Raw genomic sequence first — 24,970 nt, forward strand, 5'->3', positions numbered from 1 at the left:
AATTATGTAAAGACTTATCAGAATTACTTTATGAATTTCAGGAAGGTTCATTTCCACAAAACAAGAAACAACAATATATTATAGTACCACAACTGAGTTTATAAATCTTTTCTCTGATTATTTCTGTGTCTACAATTTCAATGACGTCTAATTATAGAATGTTAGTCAAAATTAACACCAAATGTATGAGTTGTATACATTTGATGTTACTTTTGACTTGATCTTCAATAATCCATTTATTTTTAAATTATGTATTGGAACTTGCTGTATTGTATACATTTCATTTTTAGTCATATGTACAGTACTTAATATCAATTAAGTATACTCTCAATAAATATTTGTCATTGGTTAATTAAACACATTCACTGCGGCTCTGCACTTAGTGGTCATGATTAGTGACATGAGACTACTGCAACGTAAGGTGTCTCCTACAGTAAACTTGTTAATGGAAATTTCCTAAAATTAATGATATAGAAACAGGAGGATTAAGTTAAGAAAAAATAAATACTATGAAAATAACTTTACTAATCATATATACAGTATGTACAGATAATATTTACAACAAAACAATGGGAAGTTATTTGCTGGGAAGAATGCCTAATGTTTTCAAGCAGACCTCTGCAGCTTCGGCCCTAGCTTGCTTCTTCTTAGGACTTCCTACAGCTGGCTTGTACTCCACACCATTCACTTTAACCTGGGGAAACAAACTCAGCTCATAAATACTATAGGAGTGTACAGATTACAAAATATAAGATTCAATTTTGCAACATTAATAAAATTGTTGAGGTTTTTGTTGTTGGTAATAGACATTGCAAATACCTTGCATTTCAACCAAAGGATTCTTGTACTAGTATCAGAGAAAATGTATTAGATTACTTAAACTGTTCTATGATCCTTCTGGAGTGATCAGAAATAAATAAATAAATAATAGTATTAATTTCCAATTTATATAGCCCTGAACTGCGTATTGACTAATAACAATAACTACGTACCTTTGTCAAACTGTAGTCATACACTACCATAGTTTCGACTTTTAATAAGTCATCTGCTGTCAGTGTCAATAACTATCAAAAGCGAGGATTATCCATCTGGAATCGTCTTAGTTTAAATCTCATGAACATAGAACAAGCACAATGAATAAATAAATAAACAGTACAAGAAACACAAATTTGATAGGCCTATCACATGCGAATATTAAAAATGATGGCAGAAGACAAGACAAATCCTTCGTGAATTTTAAACTATGACGACTCCAGATGGATAATCCTCACTTTTAATATTTATTGACACAGAAACCAGAAGATGACTTACTAAAAGTCGAAACTATAGTAGTGTATGACTACAGTTTGACGAAGGCACTTAGTTATTGTTACTAATTATAATACTTAAATTGCACAGTAAGCAATACAACATGCATAACTTATCCAAATATAACAAACCTTGAAGAGGAAGTTTTTCTTGTGGTCAGGTCCAGCTTCATCGACCAACTCGAATATTGGAGGTCCATACTTGCGTCGCGAGCAATACTCGTTCAGGAGAGACACAGGATGCTTGCCTGCAAAATGGGGTCTATTGTATAGTAGTAAGACAACAACCTTATGATGTATCTTGGTTTAAATTTTTGTACATCTCAAATGCAGGCTGTGAATTGTAGTTTTTTGTACTGGTATATCTCTGATAACCAAGGTGTTAAATGAAAACATACTTGCAACAAGAACACTCCCATTATTTTATTTGTCATAACAGACATAAAAAATTAAGTGTTTCAGTAAACCATAAATTTTAGTCTATTTTGCACAATGCTGAATCTCAAAGTATATCGTACCTTCCAGACTCCTAGGAGGACCTCTCACGATCTGGTGTGGCTGTCTCGAGGGCAACTCTTCTTGGGCCACTAACCCTGCAACATTTGGCATTCATTAATACTTTGGAAAAACAACCAAAACCACTTTTAAAACAACTGTATTTAATATAATATATTATTTTGCATTATAATTATACAATTGGTTTAAAAAATAGTACTTAATGTTAGTTTCACAAATGTTACAATTATTGTAGATTAATTGAAGTGATCAACAAAACACGTAAAAAGTTTTAATACAGTATAATGCATATACAGGGTGTCCAGCAACCATTTGAACAAACTTTGCCACATTGTTCAGCAGGCCAAAACTAACAAATAATGCAATATAACAGGTGCCCTATTTCACTTCGTTTAGCGTCTGTCTGTCTGTATGTGTTTTTTGGGAAAAAAATTACTACTCAAAAACCACTTAAGATACAGAATTCAAACTTAACAGTTATGTTAACCTAGTGTTGGTCCTTTTCAGTGAAAAAAATAAAACAAATATCTCATTGCATTTCAAAATGGCGGCCGTTCAAAATTTTCAAATTGTATTAGCTTTGAAACGGCTACTTTGACAACAAATTCACCAGGATAACTTTTTTAGCATATTTTATTACCAATTCAACAATTTTTGTTTCAAAAAGATTTGAATAACAAATAACTGAGTTACAGCACCAAACATAAAAACAGGTTAAAATCCATGCATTGCAAGTACATACAACAATGTAGTGGATTTTTTACGAATAAACTTTTTAAGGTTCTTTATTACAATACTGAAAAATTATTATAAACCTAAAAAAATATTACTATCATTTTTGTTCCATTTACAGTAATCAATTGTGTTACACACACACAAATAAAAAAGAAAACATAACTATTCACAATGCTCTTAAAAAAACAATAGCATAATATTACATGAAAACAGCTGACCAACAATCAGCAACCAAATCATTGTTTTAAAAATGAAGAAAACCTAATAAACAAACTATCAAGACATGTTGAGCAAGTCTATGTTTGAACGTAATTGTCACTGTTGAATGTTCTGTTCTTCTTTGTAATTACCGCTGTTAATTTAAATTTCTTTTATTACTTTGTTTCTTACACGATATGAACCGTTTTACTTTTGAAGAGTATGCTGATATTCACTTTGTGTACGGACTTGGCTGGAGGCAATGCCAGATTAGCTAGCAGATTGTACAGAGAGCGCTTTCCAGATAGGCTGGCACCCAGTTCATAGCGTCTTCAGTGCCGTTCATAATCGTCTTAGGGGAAAACTGGACATTTGAAAAATAATGTTGTTAGAACGGGTAAATCCGTACGGACTATCTTGATTTTGAAAGAAGAGGTTTATTAATCGTAGAAGAAAACCCCTCCACCAGCGTTCGCACTATTGCTCATAATTTGGATGTATGCAAAAGTTCTGTGTGGAAAGTGTTTTTAAATGAAGAACGTTTGAGCCCTTACAGACATCAGAAAGTACAAGCCTTAGAACCTGCAGATTTTCCTCTCAGGGTAGACTGCTCTTCGTTGGTTCCTTCACAAATTAGTTGATGTGAACCCGATTTTTTTAAGGTATGTTCTCTTTACTGACGAAGCGTCATTTACTCGAGATGGCATATTTAATAGCCGAAAACAGCCATTTTATGGGCTGAAGAGATACCCTCAAGAAATTGTGCAACGTAAGTTTCAGCACAAATTTTCTGTCAATTATCTGGGCTGGAATAGTAGACGGATATTTGATTGGGCCACACATTATACCAAACAGACTGAACGGACCTACTTATGAAGTTTTTTTGAGGGAAATCTTACCTGAGCTGTTTGGAACATGTTCCTATTGAAACTAGACAAAGAATGTGGTTCCAAACACGATGGAGCAACACTTGGCCCACTTTTCCCTGATTGCTAGACCAACATTTGAATGAAGCCGAAGTGTATGGAGATCGTTGGATTGGACGTGGAGGTCCGTCCCTTGGCCTCCACAGTCACCTGACCTCACACCCCATTTGATTTTTTACTTGTGGGGACACATGAAGCAATTAGTGTATACCACTCCATACAGAATGAAATGGATCTAGTAGCTAGAATTGTTGAGGCTGCTGAGTTATTCAAGACAGTAATCCTTTTGAAGGGGTAAGAGAATCGTGACTTACGACGCTTCAGAATCTGCAACGAGTTACAAGGACGCCACTTTGAGCAAACGATTATGAAAGTTTTACAGTAATGTAATCATTGATTTCTTAATAAAAAATATCAATAAAATAAAATTTTTCAAACACATTGAATTAATTACGCTGTTTCACACAATTGCCATGTAAAAAAAACCCTCATACCCAACCATAACGTAGCCCTATTAACATTTTTTTTTTAAAACCAGAATTCACAATTGGTTAAGAACTTTTTTTTAATTTACCTTAAAACAAATTTAAAAAATAAATATTAAAATTTCAGGTTATAATATTGTTCACTATTTTTAATAAAGAACCTTAAAAAGTTTATTCGTAAAAATCCACTACATTGTTGTATGTACTTGCAATGCATGGATTTAACCTGTTTTTTACGTTTGGTGCTGTAAACTCAGTTATTTGTAATTCAATCTTTTTGAAACAAAAAATTGTTAAATTGGTAATAAAAATACGCTAAAAAAAGTTATCCTGGTGAATTTGTTGTCAAAGTAGCCGTTTCAAAGCTAATACAATTTGAAAATTATGAACGGCCCGCCATTTTGAATGCAATGAGATATATTTGTGTTTTATTTTTTTCACTGAAAAGGACCAACACTTAGGTTAACATAATTGTTAAGTTTGAATTCTGTATCTTAAGTGGTTTTTGAGGTAGTAATATTTTTCCCAAAAAACACATACAGACAGACAGACGCTAAACGAAGTGAAATAGGGCACCAGTTTTTATATTGCATTATTTGTTAGTTTTGGCCTGCTGAACAATGTGGCAAAGTTTGTTCGAATGGTTGCTGGACACCCTGTATATAAAGTATTTGGACATTTATTGTATGTATTTTCATGTTAATTTTAATGGTAAATAATTTCATTCTGCACATCCTTAACACTAAGTGCTCTTTCACACGATCCGGCGCACGCCGGTGCGGCGCCCCGCCTGGGAAGCTGAATGTTTTCACACGAGGTCGGTTCGTCCGGCGCGTGCCGTTACGGCGCTCCCTGTTTTGACTGTTCAGTACATGCTCAACTATTAAAATGTTAACACTGCCGAAGAATAAAGTGCTAGCCATGTACTTACTGTGGAGACGGCGAAGAAGAAGAAATAGGCGGTATTGGATTCACCCATTGCTTTCAAAATCGATATACTTCTGGGTCCTTCAAAGTTTTATTCAATTCATTACTTTCGTATGTCAATCAAAAATCGTATGATGAACTTTATGACTTTTTCCATGTCAATATCTTCACTCAGTCGACTGCCACTACCTCTTATGTTTCACACATTTTTACTTAAAAAAAACAAAAAAAACAAAACACTTGAACAAAAACAATTACCGAAGTATACGTACGTCTTCACTCTCAGTGGCAAACCAAGACTAGAGGTTGGGCCGTGCGGCGCGCGCCGGGACCGTGTGGAAACCCCCAATATGATATAATAGCCTTCGCAGAGTAGTCGCGTGTCAGGCGTAGGGGAGTCCGGCGGGAATTTTGTGCGCCGGCGCGGCGTCTGCGCCGTGCGGCGAGCGCCTGATATCGTGTGGAAAGATTCATCTACTCCCATAGCCCAACGACCGCATCAGGCTCGCGCCGCACGCGGCAGCGCGGATCGTGTGAATGAAAAGAGCACTAAGGGTAGACTGTTTACTTCTTTCTGACTTGCATTAAGTGTCATCTTTTTAATTAATATTTTCATGCATTTTTAAAGCTGCTAACTGCAAATGTTTAATCTTATATTTCGATTGTGTTTCACTCAGTACGGCAAGAGAGTTGTAAAGTTGATAGAGAGATTTTATCAATTTTAGGATTTGTCTCGATGCGTATTTCTGGAGTTTGGCATTCTTCAGTAGTGTAACTTTTCTGAGGATTATGACAAATCGTTGTGCGGACCAAATTAACCAACCACAAGTGGATAATAATAAGCGAGAAACACGCTTACATGTGCGCTGACTGTGGAGCAGCTCTGTGAGCGGTGATTAAAACCAACAGTAAAGCTAACACAGAACCATTAAATATTCAGCAATTAAAAATGGTTTTAAACCCTTTCCTTATGGCATCCTATATGTATTTTGTACTTCATCACTAGGTTAGCTGTGTTTACGATGTCCCTCGCCATCGTTGGACTGCCTGCTAAGTCCGCTTACCTGCTGTGGTGCTTTTGGGCATACATAATCACCCAGCTGTTGTAGCTTTTTGACTTTACCGTGTTCATCACAATGTGTTCTAATCTATTAAACTTTGTTGCAAGCTTAACGTTATTTATTAAGATTAAACACGTCAAGGAAAAAATAGCAGATACCAGTTCTTGATACACAAGTTTCAGTTTTCCGTCACTTGTAACAAGGGTCAATGTTTCTTTAGTATTGGATAAAAACATCTAGAATTAAATGTTTCTGTAGGATATCAAAAATAGAAAAAATCTGATATTGTAAAAAAATTTTGAGCAGTGATGACTATTTTGTATAGACAACCAAACAAGAAAAAACTTTATATTTAGCTAAGCAATACCCTAGATTATGATTTATTCTGAGAAGATAAACCATCCCTACGGGACAGCTGTGAACAGCTAGTGTACCTGGTTTTACATAGTTCGCGTACCCGCTATCAGAGTCGCAATCATCGCTTGCTTCATTCATCAGCCTCGATTTGGTTTGTCGGTGGTAGTCGGAACTGCTTGGCTCCGTCTACCCACTTTCGTTGCTTACACATCACTAATAGCGTACGTTTCTAGTGTTAGCCGCTAGGTGGCATTTCAAACGGAAACAACTTGTAGCATTGAAAAGTTTATCCTCTCAAAATAATTCATAATCAAGGGTGATACTAATACACTTAAGCAAGAGGAAAGTGGTACGAAGTCTCGACTGTATTTATAGTGTACCTTTCTTATCCATCTTGACCTCCAGGAGAAGGGGCTGCAGAGTGCCTTCCTTGTTTTTGCCCAGCCCCTCACCGGGCCGCCAGCCCATCTTCTGCAGCAGGGCCATGCCCATGCCACTATTGACCGGGGCAGCTACTTGCAATTGATCCTGGCAACACACGACCTTCACGTCACACACAATTACACAGTGAATTAAAGATAATATGAAACCTCAAACATTAACATAACATCATTTATATCAAACACAACAATTCGAAATTATACAAGGTGAAAAATTCAATCTGTATGAATTGCTTCAAATCCTCACTGCAAGTTGGGTGAAGCAACTGATGGTAGAAAGAGATGGCTGATTTTGGCACATCTCTCTCTTCAGCATTAGTCAAAGTATCTAACTGATTTAACCTTTTTAGTGCCAATGTAAACAAATCAGAATTCTTAACAACTGCCATCGTCCGGGAGGGTATTTTAAAATTTTTTACATCCACAATAATTAAATAATCAATTTAAAATTATTTAATTTGTACACAATAAAATGTGTAAAACATAAAACAAATAATAATTAACAAATAAAACAAATTAATTAATTCCTTGTTTAGTGATGAAATCAATGTTTTGATAATGGCTTATTGTTTTGTAACTGATCTCAAAACACTTATTTATTTATTTGACAGTACAAGGAAAAAGTTTTAATTAAGTTAATCATTGTTTGAGAAAATATAATGAAAAATAAAATAAAAAATGTAAAAAATAGTGCAATTACATTTTTTAAGATAAGGATTATTATGGCCTAAAGAGACTGACACTCTTCATATAGAGATCTGTATAAATGTAGAATACATTTGTAGTGTACAAATACACTTACAACGGTTTGGCACTAAAAAAGTTAACAAATTTAGATTAAGTGTTCCAAATTGTAGTTTAGTTTGCAAATAAATCATCACAATCAATTACAATAATTATATCAGAAACTAAGTGGCTAATAGATCTTAACAATAATACAGAGCATACAAAAAAAACCATAAAAATTAAGTATTTGTTCTATTTGCATAGCATACATACTTAGTTTTAAAGTCATATTTTAACTTTGGAACTGACTGTCAAATTCTCTGTGGCAGAGTGTTTTTGGTACATATATACACAATTCTATACTAATGTGACTAAAACGCCAAATATTGGCATTTGCCAGTTCCGAGATAAAAAAAATACAGTAATTTATCAACAGCAGCCCATAAGAATGTTCAATGACCTAAAGTACAAGATATTTCGTAGATAAAAATGCATATTTCCTCTTCATACATTGGTATGACATTGAAAAATAAACACATTGTATGTCAATCGCAATTTAACAAAGTAATGGTAAAAAAAATCACTAACTGACATCACCTATTTATGGCATGCTGTTTCTATATTGTGATGATGTCTGAACCAGCAGCCTGTTGACACTTATTTGTGACCAGATCATTGTTGTATTTAAAGACTAGCCACATCTGTTATTTTATTTTTATAACGGTTCTTGCATGCTGTTGTAGTACGTAAAATGTGCTTCAGATATAATTGATTCATATTGACATACAAGGTTTTTATTCTGTAAGCAGTAGCCCTGTTGCTTGTTTACACAACATGTATTAACCCACTTGGTGCATTAAACTAACCTAAAAACTTCAGTGTATTTCCAGTGTGCAACGAATTGTTATAACAAAAATAATGGTAGTTTTCAAAATAAATAGTAATTTAAACAAAGTTTGCAAGTATAAACTCGATACTGCAAATAAACAGTGCCTAAATTACAATAAAAACGTTTCCATAACGTATTAGACATTACAGGAATGTAATGTCCTGTATATCTGGTCATTTCTATCAGCGGAGAATCTTGAAAGACTTAATATGTTCGTTTTTTGCAGGAGTTTTACTTAGTTAATATTTTGTCTGCCTAAAAACAAAAAATGTATTAGAAAAAAGTGTGAATTAAGATGGCATCATTATATAATTGAGGATAATGTAGGATTTGACTAGTCTACAGTGCCACTGTTTACATTCAAGCTGTTTTTTATAATAATTTGCTTTATTAGAGTATTTATTAATTCAGATAAATACAATGTTGTGTGGCTATTTCTAGCATAATTCATGTTGTGCTTTTGTTACAATGGACTACTATTTTAAAGCCTGAAAACTACATTCCACATCTACGTACACAGTTAGGCTGGATATTGGCTATACCCATTGTTAATAAAACTGGCAAAGCGCTCATACAAAAAGAATCATGTTATTTTACGATTATGTGTTTTCGTTAAATTAAAATTTTAAAATGATTCTGTATTTACAACAAGAAATGGCAATACACTAAATTTTTGTTTTGAAATATACATTATTATCTATGTCTATAAATTGACTTAAGTGTAGATGGTATATATAAAACGTTTAAAAAATGTGTAAATAAAAGAATTTATCTGCAAAATCAGTATTTGTGCAAAATTTTGGATCCAAACAAACACCAGCCTGGACCTCAAGGCTGACACTTGTGTAATGTTTCTTCTCTTCATCTGGATTCTGTAACTTAAAACACTATTTCATAAAACTAAAGATTTTCCAAAATTAGTAATTTCTACCAGAATTGTTTACTTTTAATTCAAATGAGGGGTTTATACCCATAATCCTTATATGTTACAACTTAACCCCTTGACGGTTTTCTTACTGATTTTAAAGAGACAGGATTAGATATTTACCTTTTTATGCAAAAAGTTTTTTTAGTGTCTTTTTTCAAAGTTTTTTACTTTTTGTAAATTATCCACTATCATTTTTACTGTACATGTGCATGTCACCATGTAAACGTAGCCTATTTGTGCGTACAATATTTCCATGGTACAAAACACTAAAAATGAAACCATAAAATACTCCAGGAAGCTGTCTGCACTGTATGACTACAACGAACTCATCAAGGTGCAAACACTCATGACAAAGGACCAAGGAAGTGCTGACATCCAGTAGAAAACACCAGAACTACTTGTGCGATGTGTGGTAGTCATAGAAATATATCTTGTACAATATTACGGCAGACAACAGAATAAAACAGGTATGATATAATGATGAGTAATATTACGTCAGTAGCACACTTTTACACAATCACTATGAACGTAATATTACGTAAAAAAACCGTGAAGGGGTTAATGTTTAGAAAGAGATTATGAGGAAATACCCTTAATCTGGGAAGAAAATAACTTATCCATATATAATAAAGGAATTATATTAAAAAGGAAACACACACAAGTGTTAAATATAAAAAGAACCACAATGTCAGCAATCACAAAAGGGAGCTTTGAAAACTAAGCTCTACATGTTCCAGACCCACATTTTACAGGAAGTGTTATAAAGAAATTTAAATATTAAATGACAAAATACATGTTTTTCAACAATGATACTGTCTTTATTTAAACTGGAACCCTCTTGAGTATCCTGTGTCAGACAAACTAAAGAATGACTAGATACCACACTCACCTGTCTACGGTGATCTGTCACGACGATCTGCAGATGTGCTCACAGATCTGCACTCAAGCTACCTGTAACAAACTCTCAGGTCTTTCCCTACTCATATGTCTACACTTTGTGCTGTTTCAGATAGTTCCTTGCATCCAAACCTCTACAGCTAAGAGCCAGCTGTTATGAAATGACATTGAGTTTTACCCTACAAGAACAATACTAAACTTCAAACTCTTTAACAAATTCATCTTTAGTTGTAGAATTACAGGAGATGTTTCATTTCAGAGATTTAAATAATATGCATCCAAAAACTTTTTCCCCTAATTAACCAATAAAAAACGTTGAAAATAATGAAAAGTGTTTGGATGCGTATTAATTTATCATATCTTTAAAATTAGACATCTTCCAAATTCTAAAACTGAAAGTAAGTTCGTAAAAGAGTTTGAAGTTCAACATTGTTCTTATGGGGCTAAATTCAAGGTGGCTCTTGATAACATTTACTTGGTCTTGACTATCCCTGTAGCCTCTACTCGCGCTTTACAAATATGTTCAGCAACAATATTTGTCTGGCGTCTATTGTTAAAATAACAACGGAGTTTGGATCTGTGTTGATCATTTAGTGTTTTAATAATTATCTCTGTAATGTGTAACTTTACTAGTTTATGTCTATATAGAAAACATTAAATATGGAAATGAATTTTTGCAATTAAATATTTTGAAACATAATTATATAATTCTTACAAACTTTTAGTTTCCAGAATACAGAACAACAAAATTTAATAGGAATTTAATAAAACTGTAGTGAAATATATAAATACAATTAGATAGTAAAACAAGTTGGCATTTTAGAACAAACATTTTGTTGATTTTGCTGGATTTTTGTTAATTTTGTTTAAAGAAATGTATTAAATTTTTCCAAAATTAATCAGCAAATGAATCTCACTGAAAATTAAACCTAATTATAATTAATTAACCCAGTAATATTTACATAACAGCACTGAATGTAGACATAATCAGAGGATTTGAAATCTTAACTTCTCTGTTGTTATTTTGTTCAGTATAAGATGGTTCGTAAATTGAGAACATTTCTCTTTTGACTTTTCTCAAGTATATGATGTGATTATTTTAAACGTAGGGACGGTTTTTAGACATAGCTGCTAAACAGTGCATTCATTACCTTCACTACTGACTTCCAACGAAAGACATTATAAAATCATTTGTCTGTATCTAAGTTCGCACATGTGTTTTTAGGATCTCCCAACAAATAAAAATACCATAATTATGAAATAAATTCAATAAATAACTTTCTAAATTTATAAAAACATGCACAACAGTTAATAAAGGTGTAAAAAAAGCATATTTGCAATGTTTAAAGGAAATATTAATTTTATTTATTCAGAAAGATTACAATGTAAAAATTTGTATGTATAAGGACAATGAAGTAATAGAGAAAATCTCCCATTCATATTTTGGAAGATTTACTTAATTTTTATCGTTTGTATAGCCATTTATACAAAATACGAGCAAATTGCCAAAGGGCGTGTTCTTGTGTACAAACAGCAGAGCATGAAATGAAGTGTTAAAAGTAGATGTATGAATGTTTATGATGAATTGTTATGTGCATAACAATCAGTTGTTACAAAGGGTGCAACAAACTGACAGTAAAAAGGGTCAAGACGGCTGTCAAATCTTCCAAGATAAAGTGTGAGGTACATTATATTCTTTAATTAGAGGGTTTAGAATATGATGAAAACTTAAACTTTGGTTGTAAGAATGTTCATAATGAATATATAGTGTAGGTCACAATTTGACATTATTGAGGAAAGTTCATGCTAATGTTAAAGAAAACGTATGCTTTAAAATTTCCTCAAACTAGAGGTTTCTGAAGATTTAAGAACTGCTCTTTACAAAAAATGTTTTAGAACTATAATCAATGACAAAAAAGTCAATACAGCTGTTGAAAGTGATTTCTAAATTAGGTGGAAAATTGCTATGAAGAACGATTTTAGAAAACCAAAAAGATATCTTTGTAAATAATGTTTGTAAAAAAGCACTTGTGCTTTTTCAACATTTAAACAGTATTTAGTTAAAAACGCACCTCTTATACTGCAAACAACAGAGAGAGAAGAGATTTGTGCAACCAGAGATTCAATGTTCTTTGATTGCACAAGTCTTGCAAGATCCAACCTGACAATTTGTTACAAGTGAACGTACAAAAAGGGAAAGAAAACCTGATATTCTGAGTGGCCCCCGTGGGACAGGGGCCACCGAGAATATGCTGGAGTCTCAGCGCGGCCACGTGACGTCTACTCTGCTGCCCCCGTAGGCTGTAGACAGAACATGTTACACTGAGAGGCTGAGTCGAGACCAGACCAGTGTGTTACTTTGTGATTACTAGCTTTTGGTGGAAATAACCGTTTCATTGTGTATCCCTCTGTGCAGGACACATAGTAGATTATTGTTTAAAAATGATTTGTACAAAAATGATGTATTAAAAAAAATCACTATTAAATGTCATCTAATTTCAATCAATGATAACAATTTAGATGCCAAAAAAATAGTACTTCAAGGCAATGTTCAATGAAAAATAGTGATTAAAGTTTAAATTTTGAATTTATAACTAAGTAATACTTTACAATACATTCTCCCTGGACATAATATTGCATCTTTGAAAATACAATTTTGCAGCCAATGGGACTATGCAGAGTTAAGGCATACTCTGTTACACTCTGGATTGGCTGATGTGTATAACATTAATTCACTAACCAAAAAATCAACATACTTCTAGAGTTTTTAAAATATTAATCGAAACATTTATGTTTGTATTTAGTTTAATTTTATCTTTCAATTGATATTATGTTATATAGTGGAATAATTGTTCAAAGTGCTATTTCCCATGTAAAACTTTCAAAATTTATACTATAAGCAAATATTTTTATTTTTAACTATTAAAATTAAATTAAATTTAAACATAGGATTTGTTTTATAGTTTTTATGACAAAAAATTATTTTTCTGCCAACTTATTCTAAATGAAGTTTCACTTATTCAGAACTCAGCTATATTCAGATAGCTTATGTATTTTATAAACTGCATTTGAATCTCATGAGTAGATTAGGCCTACAAAAAAAGGTGAAAACGTAGGTTGACACAAAAAATATTGTTATCTTTACAGTTTTATGGATAATAAAATAATTTTTTGTGTATGTGTACTATTTTAAATTGCTGTATATAGAAATATCAGTTGTTTTGAGGAAATATTTCTTTCATATGCTATTTTGCATACGAAACTGAAAAAAATTGTTCAAAACTTTGTTGGTAAGTACCATGTATTTTTTAAATATAATAAATTAGCAGTTTACACTTGTCTTATATGTTTTTAATTAAAAAAATATCTATAAAAAAAATAAAAGAACAATTCAGAGCCTATCTAAAAGTCTTTATTTTACGGATGTTTTAGTAAAATGTTACAAAATCACTGAAATATAATACTTGGCATTTTTCAGGAGTACCTTCAGAGAAATCTCTGGTATTTTTCGGATAAACTTTTCTATTATGCTCCGGCACTAAAAGGGTTAAACAGAGGATAAAGTTACCACAAGGTATGCATGTCTTGAAATGTATCATATTGGTACAATGCAACCTTCCTGACAATATTTACATTAAATCCTGGGTATCATATCAAAACCTTTAAATACAATATGGTAGTACTAAATTTGTTAAAAATTATGTTTTATAGTAAATTTATTGAATAAATATTTCATACACTTCATTTTTATTGTTATATTTTAGTCACAGAAATCTAGCTGTTTTTACAAAATTATGCAAACCAGAGAACTGAAAAAATATGTTCCACAAGCTCTGCCCCACCTGTGTAAAATTATAATAATACAGTTATTAGGTGTATCCAACCAATTTAATAATGTTAAATTTCAACAGTGTTATGTATTTGAGTTGTTTGTACACAAAACTTAACAGTGTGTGAAAAGGAAGGATAAAAATTCAAGCTTAATTAATGTAACATGACCAACAAGTAATCTTGATGAATTAAAAATGATACTTGATTTTGTGCATTCTTATTATGGAAATATCAGAGGGAAATCAATGAATAGGCTATCTCCATCAATTGACTAGAATTGTATAATAGCCTCACTTAGCAATTAAACTTGATGAGCAGGCTATCTCAATCAGTTAATTAGAAATGTCTGTCATGCCTGGAATCGACTCAACCTTACATACAAATAGACCTCTATTTATAAGATTATGTAGCCAAACTTATCAGCTAGACTTAAAATTTTTGAAATATCACCAATTAAAAAATTAAAATACAATACAAAAATTTTTGAAAAATTTGATAAGTTCTGTATATGTTAGTAATATTAATTAATAATATGCATTTAGAGAAATATTTTGTAAAATTTTCCAAGTTTCTATAACCCACAAAATAAAATTGTCATAAATACATTGAATTGTATTCAAAATTATGGAAATATCCATTTGAAGTCTTAACATGTTCACTGTGGTAGGAAATTAGACCATACAATAACACAAGAAATTATGCATTTACTTTGTTAGAAAATCTTGAGGCAACACAACAATTATTCCTTCAGAATGTTAGAAGAACTGAGATCACATGCACATTTTCTATATTGTGTTACAAGATCTCATGGTTCACAAGCAATCTTCCCTTCAGTATAGTCACAATAGTCAAACCACTTTATTCCATAATATGTGCAAGGTACAAAGAATAGCGTCACTACAATAAAACTAAATACTAATATTAATTTTAAAATATAAATAAAAAATGGTAACATTAGTTCATTTAAATAGTAAAACTTACAACTTAACAATTTATCTTCAATTCTTCTCTAAATGAATGTATTGATTGGTTTTTGTTTTAAAATATTCCTTAAAATAATATAGAGACAAATTAGTTAATTATGAGACTTAAAATTTTGACAAGGCATAATTTTCTCTGTGTGTGTAACAAGATCTCAAGGTTTCTCAAGCAATCATTCTTTCTGTGTGTGTAATAAGATCTCAAGATCCACAAGCAATCTTCCTTTCAGTGTGTTATGTTATCTCAAGATTCACAAGCAATCATTCTTTCTGTGTGTGTAATAAGATCTCAAGATCCACAAGCAATCTTCCTTTCAGTGTGTTATGTTATCTCAAGATTCACAAGCAATCATTCTTTCAATGCGTGATAAGATTTACATGCTACCTTCCTTCCAGTGTACTACAAGACCTCATTATATTAAATACAATTGGGATAAAATTCAATATTTTAGTAAAGGTAAAGAAAAGTTTTCAGAAAAATCTATCCTACACATAGTCAGTTATAAAATATCCTGTAATCTTGCACATTAAAGCGCAATGAATTTGTCAAGATTTTAATACTGATTGTCAAAAAAACGAGAATAACTGTATGATAAGTTGTTCTTATAGATTTGGTAAAGGACGAACTGTACGAGACTGTAGGATAAAGTTTGTTTATTGTATAACCATTAACAAAAATACAATCACTCTATAATAATTCACTGGCGATATAAAATACATTTTAGGGACAATAACATGGAACTGAAGATCCAATCAATTTATTATTATACTAACACAGTATTCAATACCAGTTCAGATAACACAGTGAACGTGTTAAGATACAAGAATAGATATTGAATTCATGCATATATGTTTATATTTGTTCTATATATATATATATATATATATATATATATATATATATATATATAAGAATAACATGTATTATAACTACCAAAAGTAAGTCTCCAGAATTTACTAATTACATTGGTTAGAGCATATATATTTTTACAACAATTACAAAACACTGATAACTTAATTATAAAAGATTTGTGTTGGAAACATAATCTCAAATAACTAACTACAAAGAAACACATGTATAAACACATTAAAAAAATGATGGATCAACTAAAATTAAAAATCAAACCTAGAGGGAAAGGTCAAGAAGTGAGTACCTACCCTTCGAGCCCAAGCTTGGTATCCTGACGCCAGTTCGGCCTGAGACAACACTTTGACTCCCGTACTACCAGTAAACTGTCCAGGAGGCAGCTGCTTAGACTCGGCCCATGACTGCATCTGAGCATCATAATATGTCAAACACAATTAATTGTTTTAACCCTTTCAGTACCAGACAAAAAATCAAAAGTTGGTCTGAGAAATGCCAGTGATTTTTCACATAATACTACTGAAGGATGCCAGGCCTATTTCAGCCGTTTTGCAGTGTTTTACTAAAAAAAATGTAAAAATTACAAATATTGAGATATTTTCCTAATTTTTTCATTGTTTTGCAGTAAAATAAATTCCCTTATAAGGAACTATAAAGCAAATTATATTTCTAAATGTAATGAACTTAAAAAAATTTAAAAATGTAGACATTTTACACACAGTTTTTATATTTTTCCAGTTTCACATGAAAAATAGTACTTTAAAAAAATTATTTCACTATAACACATACTATCACTTGAAAGAGGAATTAAAACTGAATACACACATAAAAAGTTTTAATTAATATTTGAAAAACCAAAAAAATCATGTTAATTTTTTTAGAAAGTTACATTTTTACTTTTTTGTGTTATTTACACTATTTAGCTTCTTTGTAAAGCTTATAATATTTTCCACTATAAAACCAAAAACTGTCTAAAACTACTTTTTACTTAAAAAATAATGTACATTTTGTAAAATATTAAAAAAAAAATTTACACACTTTTGTACATAGGTATTATAGTTAGGCGGACTTTCAGCAGACTCGTCACTCAAAGCACCATCACTCAAATCATCTGATTCTAATACGGCAAGAACTGTACTCTCGCTAAATGGAGATCACGAGCGTTTCATTTTATTGAAGTTTACTTTTTATGTTAGTAAAACATTGTTAGTAAACTATTTATCAACAAACAAACACTGTGGAAGCAGCAACACAAACAACCAAACACAGAGGTTAGACGTGAACTATCAGCTGACACAACTTTGTCTGATGCAACAATCACAGCCATTTCTAACATTGCTAAACACCTGACTAACCTTACGATATTACTATTATTATTTTTTTTATGTAGATTGGTTCATTCTGATTGTTAGTATACCAACAAATTTATAACAAGTTAAAAAATGATTGCGGTATGACTTTTACTCCGAACGTCCGTATATAAGGACGTTGGCATTTCTCGGTAGTTTTTCAAACTTCCATATATACGGACGTTGGCATTTCTCTGTAGTATTTCAAACGTCCGTATATACGGACGTTGGCATTTCTCAGTAGTTTTTCAAACGTCCGTATATACGGACGTTGGCACTAAAAGGGTTAACATAGTGTAGTGTAGGACCCTACCCTTCGAGCCCAATCTTTGTACTCTGATACCAACACCTTGATTCCTGTACTGTCAGTGAAGTACCATGAATGAATGTGCCATCTATAGAGTAAAAAACTAACAGATGTCAAGGCCTTGTAAAGAAATACATGAGAAGAGATAAGACAAGTTCCCAAACTGCTGATTTTTTAATCATAATAATTCTACAGAGTTTAAAACATTGGGGGCAAACTGCTGCGGATTCAACTTCTTGCGTGTTAATTATATCTTTAAAACAAGACATCTCTAATAACTCTACAACCAATATAGGTTGTAAAATTGTTTGGAATTCAACATTGTTCTTATGGGACTAAATCAGGATGGCTGACAGAAGAGGTTTTTACAAAAATAAACAATGACAAATATTCATACTAATCTTGTAATTTCAGATCACCATCTTTAATAATTTGTAATAATAACTTCTGACAGTAGTTTATTTGTAATTTATATCACCTAATTTAATGGTACAATCTATGTAACATACAATTTTCAATATTTGAAGCACATATTTTTAATAACCAATATGAAGTAACCAGCTGAATAAAACAAACAAAACTTTGTTGTAATGACTAAAACATATTGATTTTTCTTCCATCTTGTATGATAAATAACTGTTTGGAATAGTTCTGGCTATCACTGACAGACCACATAAAAATATTACATACTAAAAACATAGCACTCACGTATATTAATGTTTATTAAAGGTAACAGGGTTTGAATCATATTATAAAAAAAAGCAATAAAAGTTCTTTTTGTAAATTTCAACAATAATTTAATTTGAAGCCATAGTTTCATTTGTAGCTATTATCAAAGTGTTTGTTACACAGATGTAAAGTCCAATAATAAAATAATTAAGTAATATTCATGATGGAATTTCTCATGTAATTGAAAATTACACCAAGCGAAATCAATTTCTGAGATACTAAACTGGGGTAATTTGTGAACACAATTGCTGGAGTTTGTGGGTGACCCTTTAACCTGACTAACTAAAAAGTTAATTTAAATACTATACTATGACAGTACAACTTACATTCTGCTGAGCTGCGTACATCTGCGTCAGGGCCTCAGGGTCTGTTGGGTTCTCCTGGAGTCTGCGCATGGCCATGAGTCGCTGGGATACTATTGAGCTGATGTCCATATTCTGTATATAGAACACGTGACAAGATCAGATGGGCACTTGAGTAGCTAAAATTGTTTTGATATTCCAGGGTTTAGAAAACTTCAATTACCTCTCATGTAGCTTGAGAGTAAGAGTATTGGGTATTTATTGGCCATATATAACAGACAAATATTCTTCTACAGGAGCATGGAGTAGCCTAGACAGACTGCTCTGTGGGTCGTATGCTTAATTTTAAATTGAGGACAGTACCAGAAGGGGTTATCATGTTTGGAATGCAGATAATATAAAATCTATGTCCTACAAAATATTTCTTATCAAAAGGGGCAGTAATGGTGCTGAGTTTTGGGTACAGTCTCCTACGTCTTCTTGGAAGTTACACAAAAAATTTCAATGAAGGACAATTTACTGTCACAAACTGGATCCTTTGCAAAACTCTTGTTGCGGTTAGGTAGAGTTGTCATGAATAGGAGATTGTTGCAGACATGGAGTGATCTGGATACCCTTCAGTAAGTAGTTTAGACTAAAATGTGGCCAAATTAAATATTTTCTAGATTGTGGCCATAATTTGAAAATACGAGGTTAATTGCTGATATAATCTTAATAAGTGCAAGACTTTTCAAAATTTAAATATAATTGTAGTTTGTGTAAAAATAATACAAAAAGTGTTGAGTGATGAACTAAGGCAACAATAAGCTGACATTTTCTTCGCTGGAGCACTTAAAAAAATTGAATCGGACTCTTTAAATAATGTGCAACTTGCACATCATGGCTGTTCCAATATGACCCACGGTCTATTGTTCAGAGTGGTACACCTCAAATATCCCTCTCCTGACCCAAATAAAGCGAGAATGTTTAACTCAAAGTGGCAAGTGTGGGGTGATGGTCATTGAAAGAGAGTTTTTACTACTAGGAAGACTTGTTAATAATTTAGTTTAAAGTTTACAACAACAAACATTTGTAAATTTCAAAGGATTGTTTCATAATTAACAAATTATTTTGAGAAAATCTTATGAAAATTATTTTAACAGAATAAAAACTTACAATTAATTAAACTAGAAAATTAGTTTAAAAAAAACAATGAAGTAAACTGTATGAGCTAACTTACTTTATAATTGGACAATTAAACAAAAAATATTTATAATTTATCTTTTTTTGTAAGTGTATCTTATTTTGTGGCCATATATGAATGCATACTTGATAGTCATTCTACATTTAGTCACTGGATGGATCATATTACATTTCTCTGTTGACTTGTATATCTGAATCAAGAATCAAGAATCAAGAATTTTATTGTCGTTAAGCACATGGCAATAGACAAAGTCAAATAAAATACAGTTTCATCTAATACAATTTCTACAAAAAAAAAAAAAAAAATATATATATACATGTGCAAAAATAAATAAACAGTTAATAAACATTATTTATATTTTACATAAGGTCTAGAAATTTATTATATATTTAAGCATCTTCCTAAAGAGTAAATATCTTGACTGTTTAATAAACATAGACATAAATATATATCTATATAAAATAAATAGATAACACATAGACATTAAAATTACAAAATAAAATTAAAAAACAAGATGACATTTAAAAATACAGTTAAAATCTTAAAGTACTAATATCACAGGCCAAAAAATCACTAACAGAGTAAAAGGCAATTTCTTTCAACCATTTTGACAGAATAAAATTTTAAATCTGCTAAGGTTTACAGACCATGCTTCTTTTTGGTAACTTATTAAATAATTTTATTTTCATAAAACACATGGCTTTTTTTTGATTTTTTCTAGTTTTATAGAAATACAATCAAGTAAGTAATTTTGTCTAGTATTATAGGTGTGAACTTCATTTCTAAAATTATAATTATTTAAGTTTTCCCCTTAACACTAACTAAGCTAAAATATATGTACATACATGGAAGAGTCATTATCTGGAATTCTTTAAAATATGGAAACACATGATTTCTCTACCTGAGATATTTGCCATTATCCTAATAAGCTTTTTTTTGCCATTTGAACACTTTTAGTGATTGTGAGCTGTTGCCCCCAAAGTGTTATTCCATATAATAAATGGGAATTAAAGAAGGCATAGTAAGCAGCAACTAACATTGGGAAACTAACACAATTTTTTAGTTTTCTTAATAAATAAGTAACTCTAGATAGTTTTATACACAATTGATTTATTTGACATTCCCAGCTAAGCCTACTATCTAGATATAATCCTAATAGTTTAACGGGTTTAGTACCTTCATTTATAAGTTTATTCAATGAGAAAACAATATTTTCAGTTTTACTACTGTTTACAAGTAGCCCGTTGACTTTGAACCATTCCTGAGCTGCTATCATTGAATTATTTTCTTCTAACAATAACCCATTCAAATCTTTACTTTGATTCAGAAAGAGTGGTGTCATCGGCATATAGTACTGCTTTACATGGCACATTGAATGAAAAATCATTCACAGCAATTATAAATAGAAAAGGACCCAGAACAGATCCTTGCGGTACCCCAACATTTGAATTGTTTTAAAATCAGATAGTTCCAAGCCTGCCACAACCATTTGTTTTCTATTACTTAAGTAAGAGGAAATTAACTGTAGTTCAGAATCTCTAACTCCATAGCTATTGAATTTACTTACAATCAGTTCATGAGAGATGGAGTCAAATGCTTTTGTGAGATCTATTAAAGTTGCAGATGACAAAAATTTATTTTCAAAATTCTCTAAAACGTTTTCTACTATTGCTTCTATGGCTTTTGGTTGTGTTTAAGTTTGGAAGAAACCCAAATTTGATCTTTACATAATAAATTATTATTGTAAAAATATAAACTTAGTTGGTCCTTTACACAACTTTCAAAAACCTTACTAAATATAGGTACCAAAGAGATTGGCCGATAACTGGAAGGATGTGATTTCTCACCCTTTTTATAAATTGGAATGACTTTGGTCACTTTTAATGCTTCAGGAAAGACACCATATTCCAACATCATATTGAACAAAAAAGTTAATGGGTCTACAAGTACATCGATTATTTCTTTTAAAAGTTTGTTAGAGAACCCATAATAATCTTCACTTTGGGACGAACTTAACTTTGAGACACACTTTAACACCTTAGTGTTATCAATGCTTTGCCACTTAAAACAACTGACCCCACCGTTACAACTTAAAATATAATCATCAACAAACTCAATTGCTAAAACATTATTTGTTGGTGTATAGCGAAACAGAGCTTATAAAATAGTCATTAAAATCAATTAGTATTAACAGGTACTTCTTGACTAAACTTTAGAACGGTTGGTCTCAAGCTTTATAATATTCCCAAGCAGCTTTACATTTATTCTTAGAATTCTTTATATATTCGTCATTCGCAGATATTTTGCCTTCTAAAATTTTTTCATACAAAAACAGAAATTTATTATACATGCCACAACTCATTAATCAATCTTATCCAAACTCAAGTCTATGACAGTGGACTCTTAATGTAGTTAGTGTATATTCAAGTTCAAATCTGGATTTGCAGGATCCAGTAAGTGCAAAATTTGGTATATTCGGTAGTCTTATGATATAATCGATCATCCCTATTTGTTAAAGATTATATATAAGGGTATCTGACCAAAGTTTGGGTACATGAGAGCTAGGACACTCACCGGAGGGTCTGGGGCGTCCCTGAAGACTCTGGCAGGCTTGGTGGTAGGTTTGATCACAGCCACTTGGGTACTGGGTATTACCTCTGCCTTCTTGGGCGATACTGGAATCCACTCACTTTCTGTAACACAATTCGTTAATAAAATTCCTGAGTATGCAAATAATTATAAGCTTATTATGTAATTATTTACTTACTCAAATGGGAATTCAATATAAACTTTTGATTAATCATAGATGGTATATCAGCTTTCCAGATTGTATATAGTGTTTGGGGTAAAGTATTTTATTGAAAAACTAGAAAAAACAGGTAAAAATATGGCTTATAACTTCAAAAATACCAAGAAAATATGAAAGAGCTTCTAACTTTGTTTTCAAACTATTGCAGTAAGAAACATTAGAAGAATAAACTGTAATATTGTAGTACTGTATAGATAGATGTATGTATTTGTTGTTTGAGAAAACGTCAATGTAATCAGCAGCTTGGTGACGTTACTTAATAGAGTGAGTCATCCAGAGTTTACCGTTTTGGAAGAAAGTGAGATGGAGGATTAGGAAGATCAAAGTGATGCAAAAGAAAATGTGCCGTAATACAGCAACAGGACATATTAATGTAGTTATTTAATATTATGAGCAAAACAATGATGTATCCCTTCAATCACAGATTAATTACTAAAGAACACTATTATAACCAAATATGTTTTGAGTTTTTGACAGGCGGAAAACTTCAATAAAGGAGCATTCATTAGAACAGAACAGGGCTTAAACTTAGCTTTCACTTTGCCAAAACTACTTCGGAGATGCTTGTCCTGATTAAGGAGACTTAAAAAGGTGATACCATGTCATGGACAAGAGATCATTGCATTTTAACACTAAGAGTCAAAAGTGGTTGACCATTCTTTCCAGTATAAAAATCTAAAACAGTCCTGTAAACAGTCGCTATGTACATAACGTAATTTTAGTTTATTCGAGCATATTGCTTGTATATTACTATGAGAATACATTATTTTTCAATTGTACATACAAAATATTTTACTATTGAAATATAACTTACTGAATATAATCAAGTTATTGATTTTAAAATATATAAAAAAGGAGCAACAGTTTATTTACATAAAAAAAATATATATAGTTTCAATGCAATATCTTTGTTCTTTACCAATAATTTTAAAAACTTACATACTGGTATATAATTTAAACAATTTTTAGCTGTAATAAACAACAGACAATACAACCAATAAATGAATATGATACGTTATATAATGTCTGAGTAATTCAGGCTCTGTCACAACTGTTCCAGCTAGAGCTTCCACATAGAACCTTCATTGGGCATGGTCTTGAAAAGAAACTAAAGACCTTTGTTGCATTTATTACAACTGTATGGAGGAAAGGTCACTAAGTGAAAATATATATGTATCTTATATCTTACTTACCACATCTTTTCAAGATAAAGCTTTCTAGTCAGTTGATTCAGTCAACTGAATCAAGAGTAGGCTGTCAAGTGACTTACCAGTCTTGCGGTGGTGTTGACCGCTTGACACAGGAAACTGTAGCCTCAGCTGTCTTGATTGTTCTGCTGTCTTCTCCTGGTGAGACTTAACTGGTAGAGCAACTGAGTTCTGTCAAAACACAATATGTGTTTATCAGATGGAATGCAGTTAAAATGGTTTGAATATAATGAAGTTATTACGAAATAAACAATAATTACAGGATATAACTTTTAATAATTATTAACCATTAATACAATAAAGAATGCAATGTGTTTGTTATTTGTTATAGTAATGTATTTTTGTATGTATTTTCAGTGTGAATAACAGGAATGACAAAGCTCTGAAAGTCTGCTATAGAGTAGATCCTCAGAGGAAGGAATCAACAAGATTTAGAAATGATCATTTTGTCTTTTTCTATTTCCTTAAATTCCTTAAACCCAATAAAAACTTATACATGATGTAAAAATATTAAATGAAGTTTAGTAAATGAATACAACAAAGTAGTGAAGAACTTTGAGAACTTAAGAAAAGGTCTTACCAACTAATCCAACAAAATAATTTAATCACATTGTGTTACTGTATCATATAACTGTACTAAATTTGTTTATAAATGTGATTATTCTGAGATTTCATGTTGCTATCATGTTTACCCATAAGACCAATGAATGTAAAAGTGTTAGACTTATTTTTACCTTTAATTTTAATCTATTGAACCCAAAATCAACACAGAGAGACAAATGAGAAGCCATCGGACTTAAAATGTTATAAAGATGCAATATTTTCATTAGTTGTAAATTCACATTTAAGGTCACTGGTCGATTCTGTATTGGACTATTCAGTGAAAGAACCACCATCCAATCTTTAGCCTCATATATACTTCTGTTCTTTTAAAACAGTACATTTTTCAATATGTACTGAAATTAATGAAAACCTACTCAAAAAGTGTACTGAAAACTAGTCAGCTCATATTCAA

At 31.5% G+C, this 24,970-nt stretch overlaps 1 protein-coding gene across 1 annotated transcript in view; it reads right to left on the reverse strand.

Annotated features, from left to right (window-relative positions):
• Positions 1-505: 505 nt before the first annotated feature.
• LOC124361174 (protein SON-like) overlaps positions 506-24,970 on the reverse strand; it is a 39,049-nt gene continuing 14,584 nt past the window's right edge. The window contains exons 9-16 of the mRNA XM_046815213.1: positions 24,018-24,126; positions 22,513-22,631; positions 18,780-18,890; positions 16,362-16,478; positions 6,893-7,040; positions 1,826-1,900; positions 1,440-1,555; positions 506-694 (exon numbers count right to left, since the gene is read on the reverse strand). Coding sequence (XP_046671169.1) covers positions 578-694; positions 1,440-1,555; positions 1,826-1,900; positions 6,893-7,040; positions 16,362-16,478; positions 18,780-18,890; positions 22,513-22,631; positions 24,018-24,126 — 912 coding nt within the window. The 3' untranslated portion in view covers positions 506-577. The remainder of the gene's footprint in view (positions 695-1,439; positions 1,556-1,825; positions 1,901-6,892; positions 7,041-16,361; positions 16,479-18,779; positions 18,891-22,512; positions 22,632-24,017; positions 24,127-24,970) is intronic.

Source organism: Homalodisca vitripennis, chromosome 4, assembly GCF_021130785.1.
Source record: "Homalodisca vitripennis isolate AUS2020 chromosome 4, UT_GWSS_2.1, whole genome shotgun sequence".
Lineage (NCBI taxonomy): Eukaryota > Metazoa > Arthropoda > Insecta > Hemiptera > Cicadellidae > Homalodisca > Homalodisca vitripennis.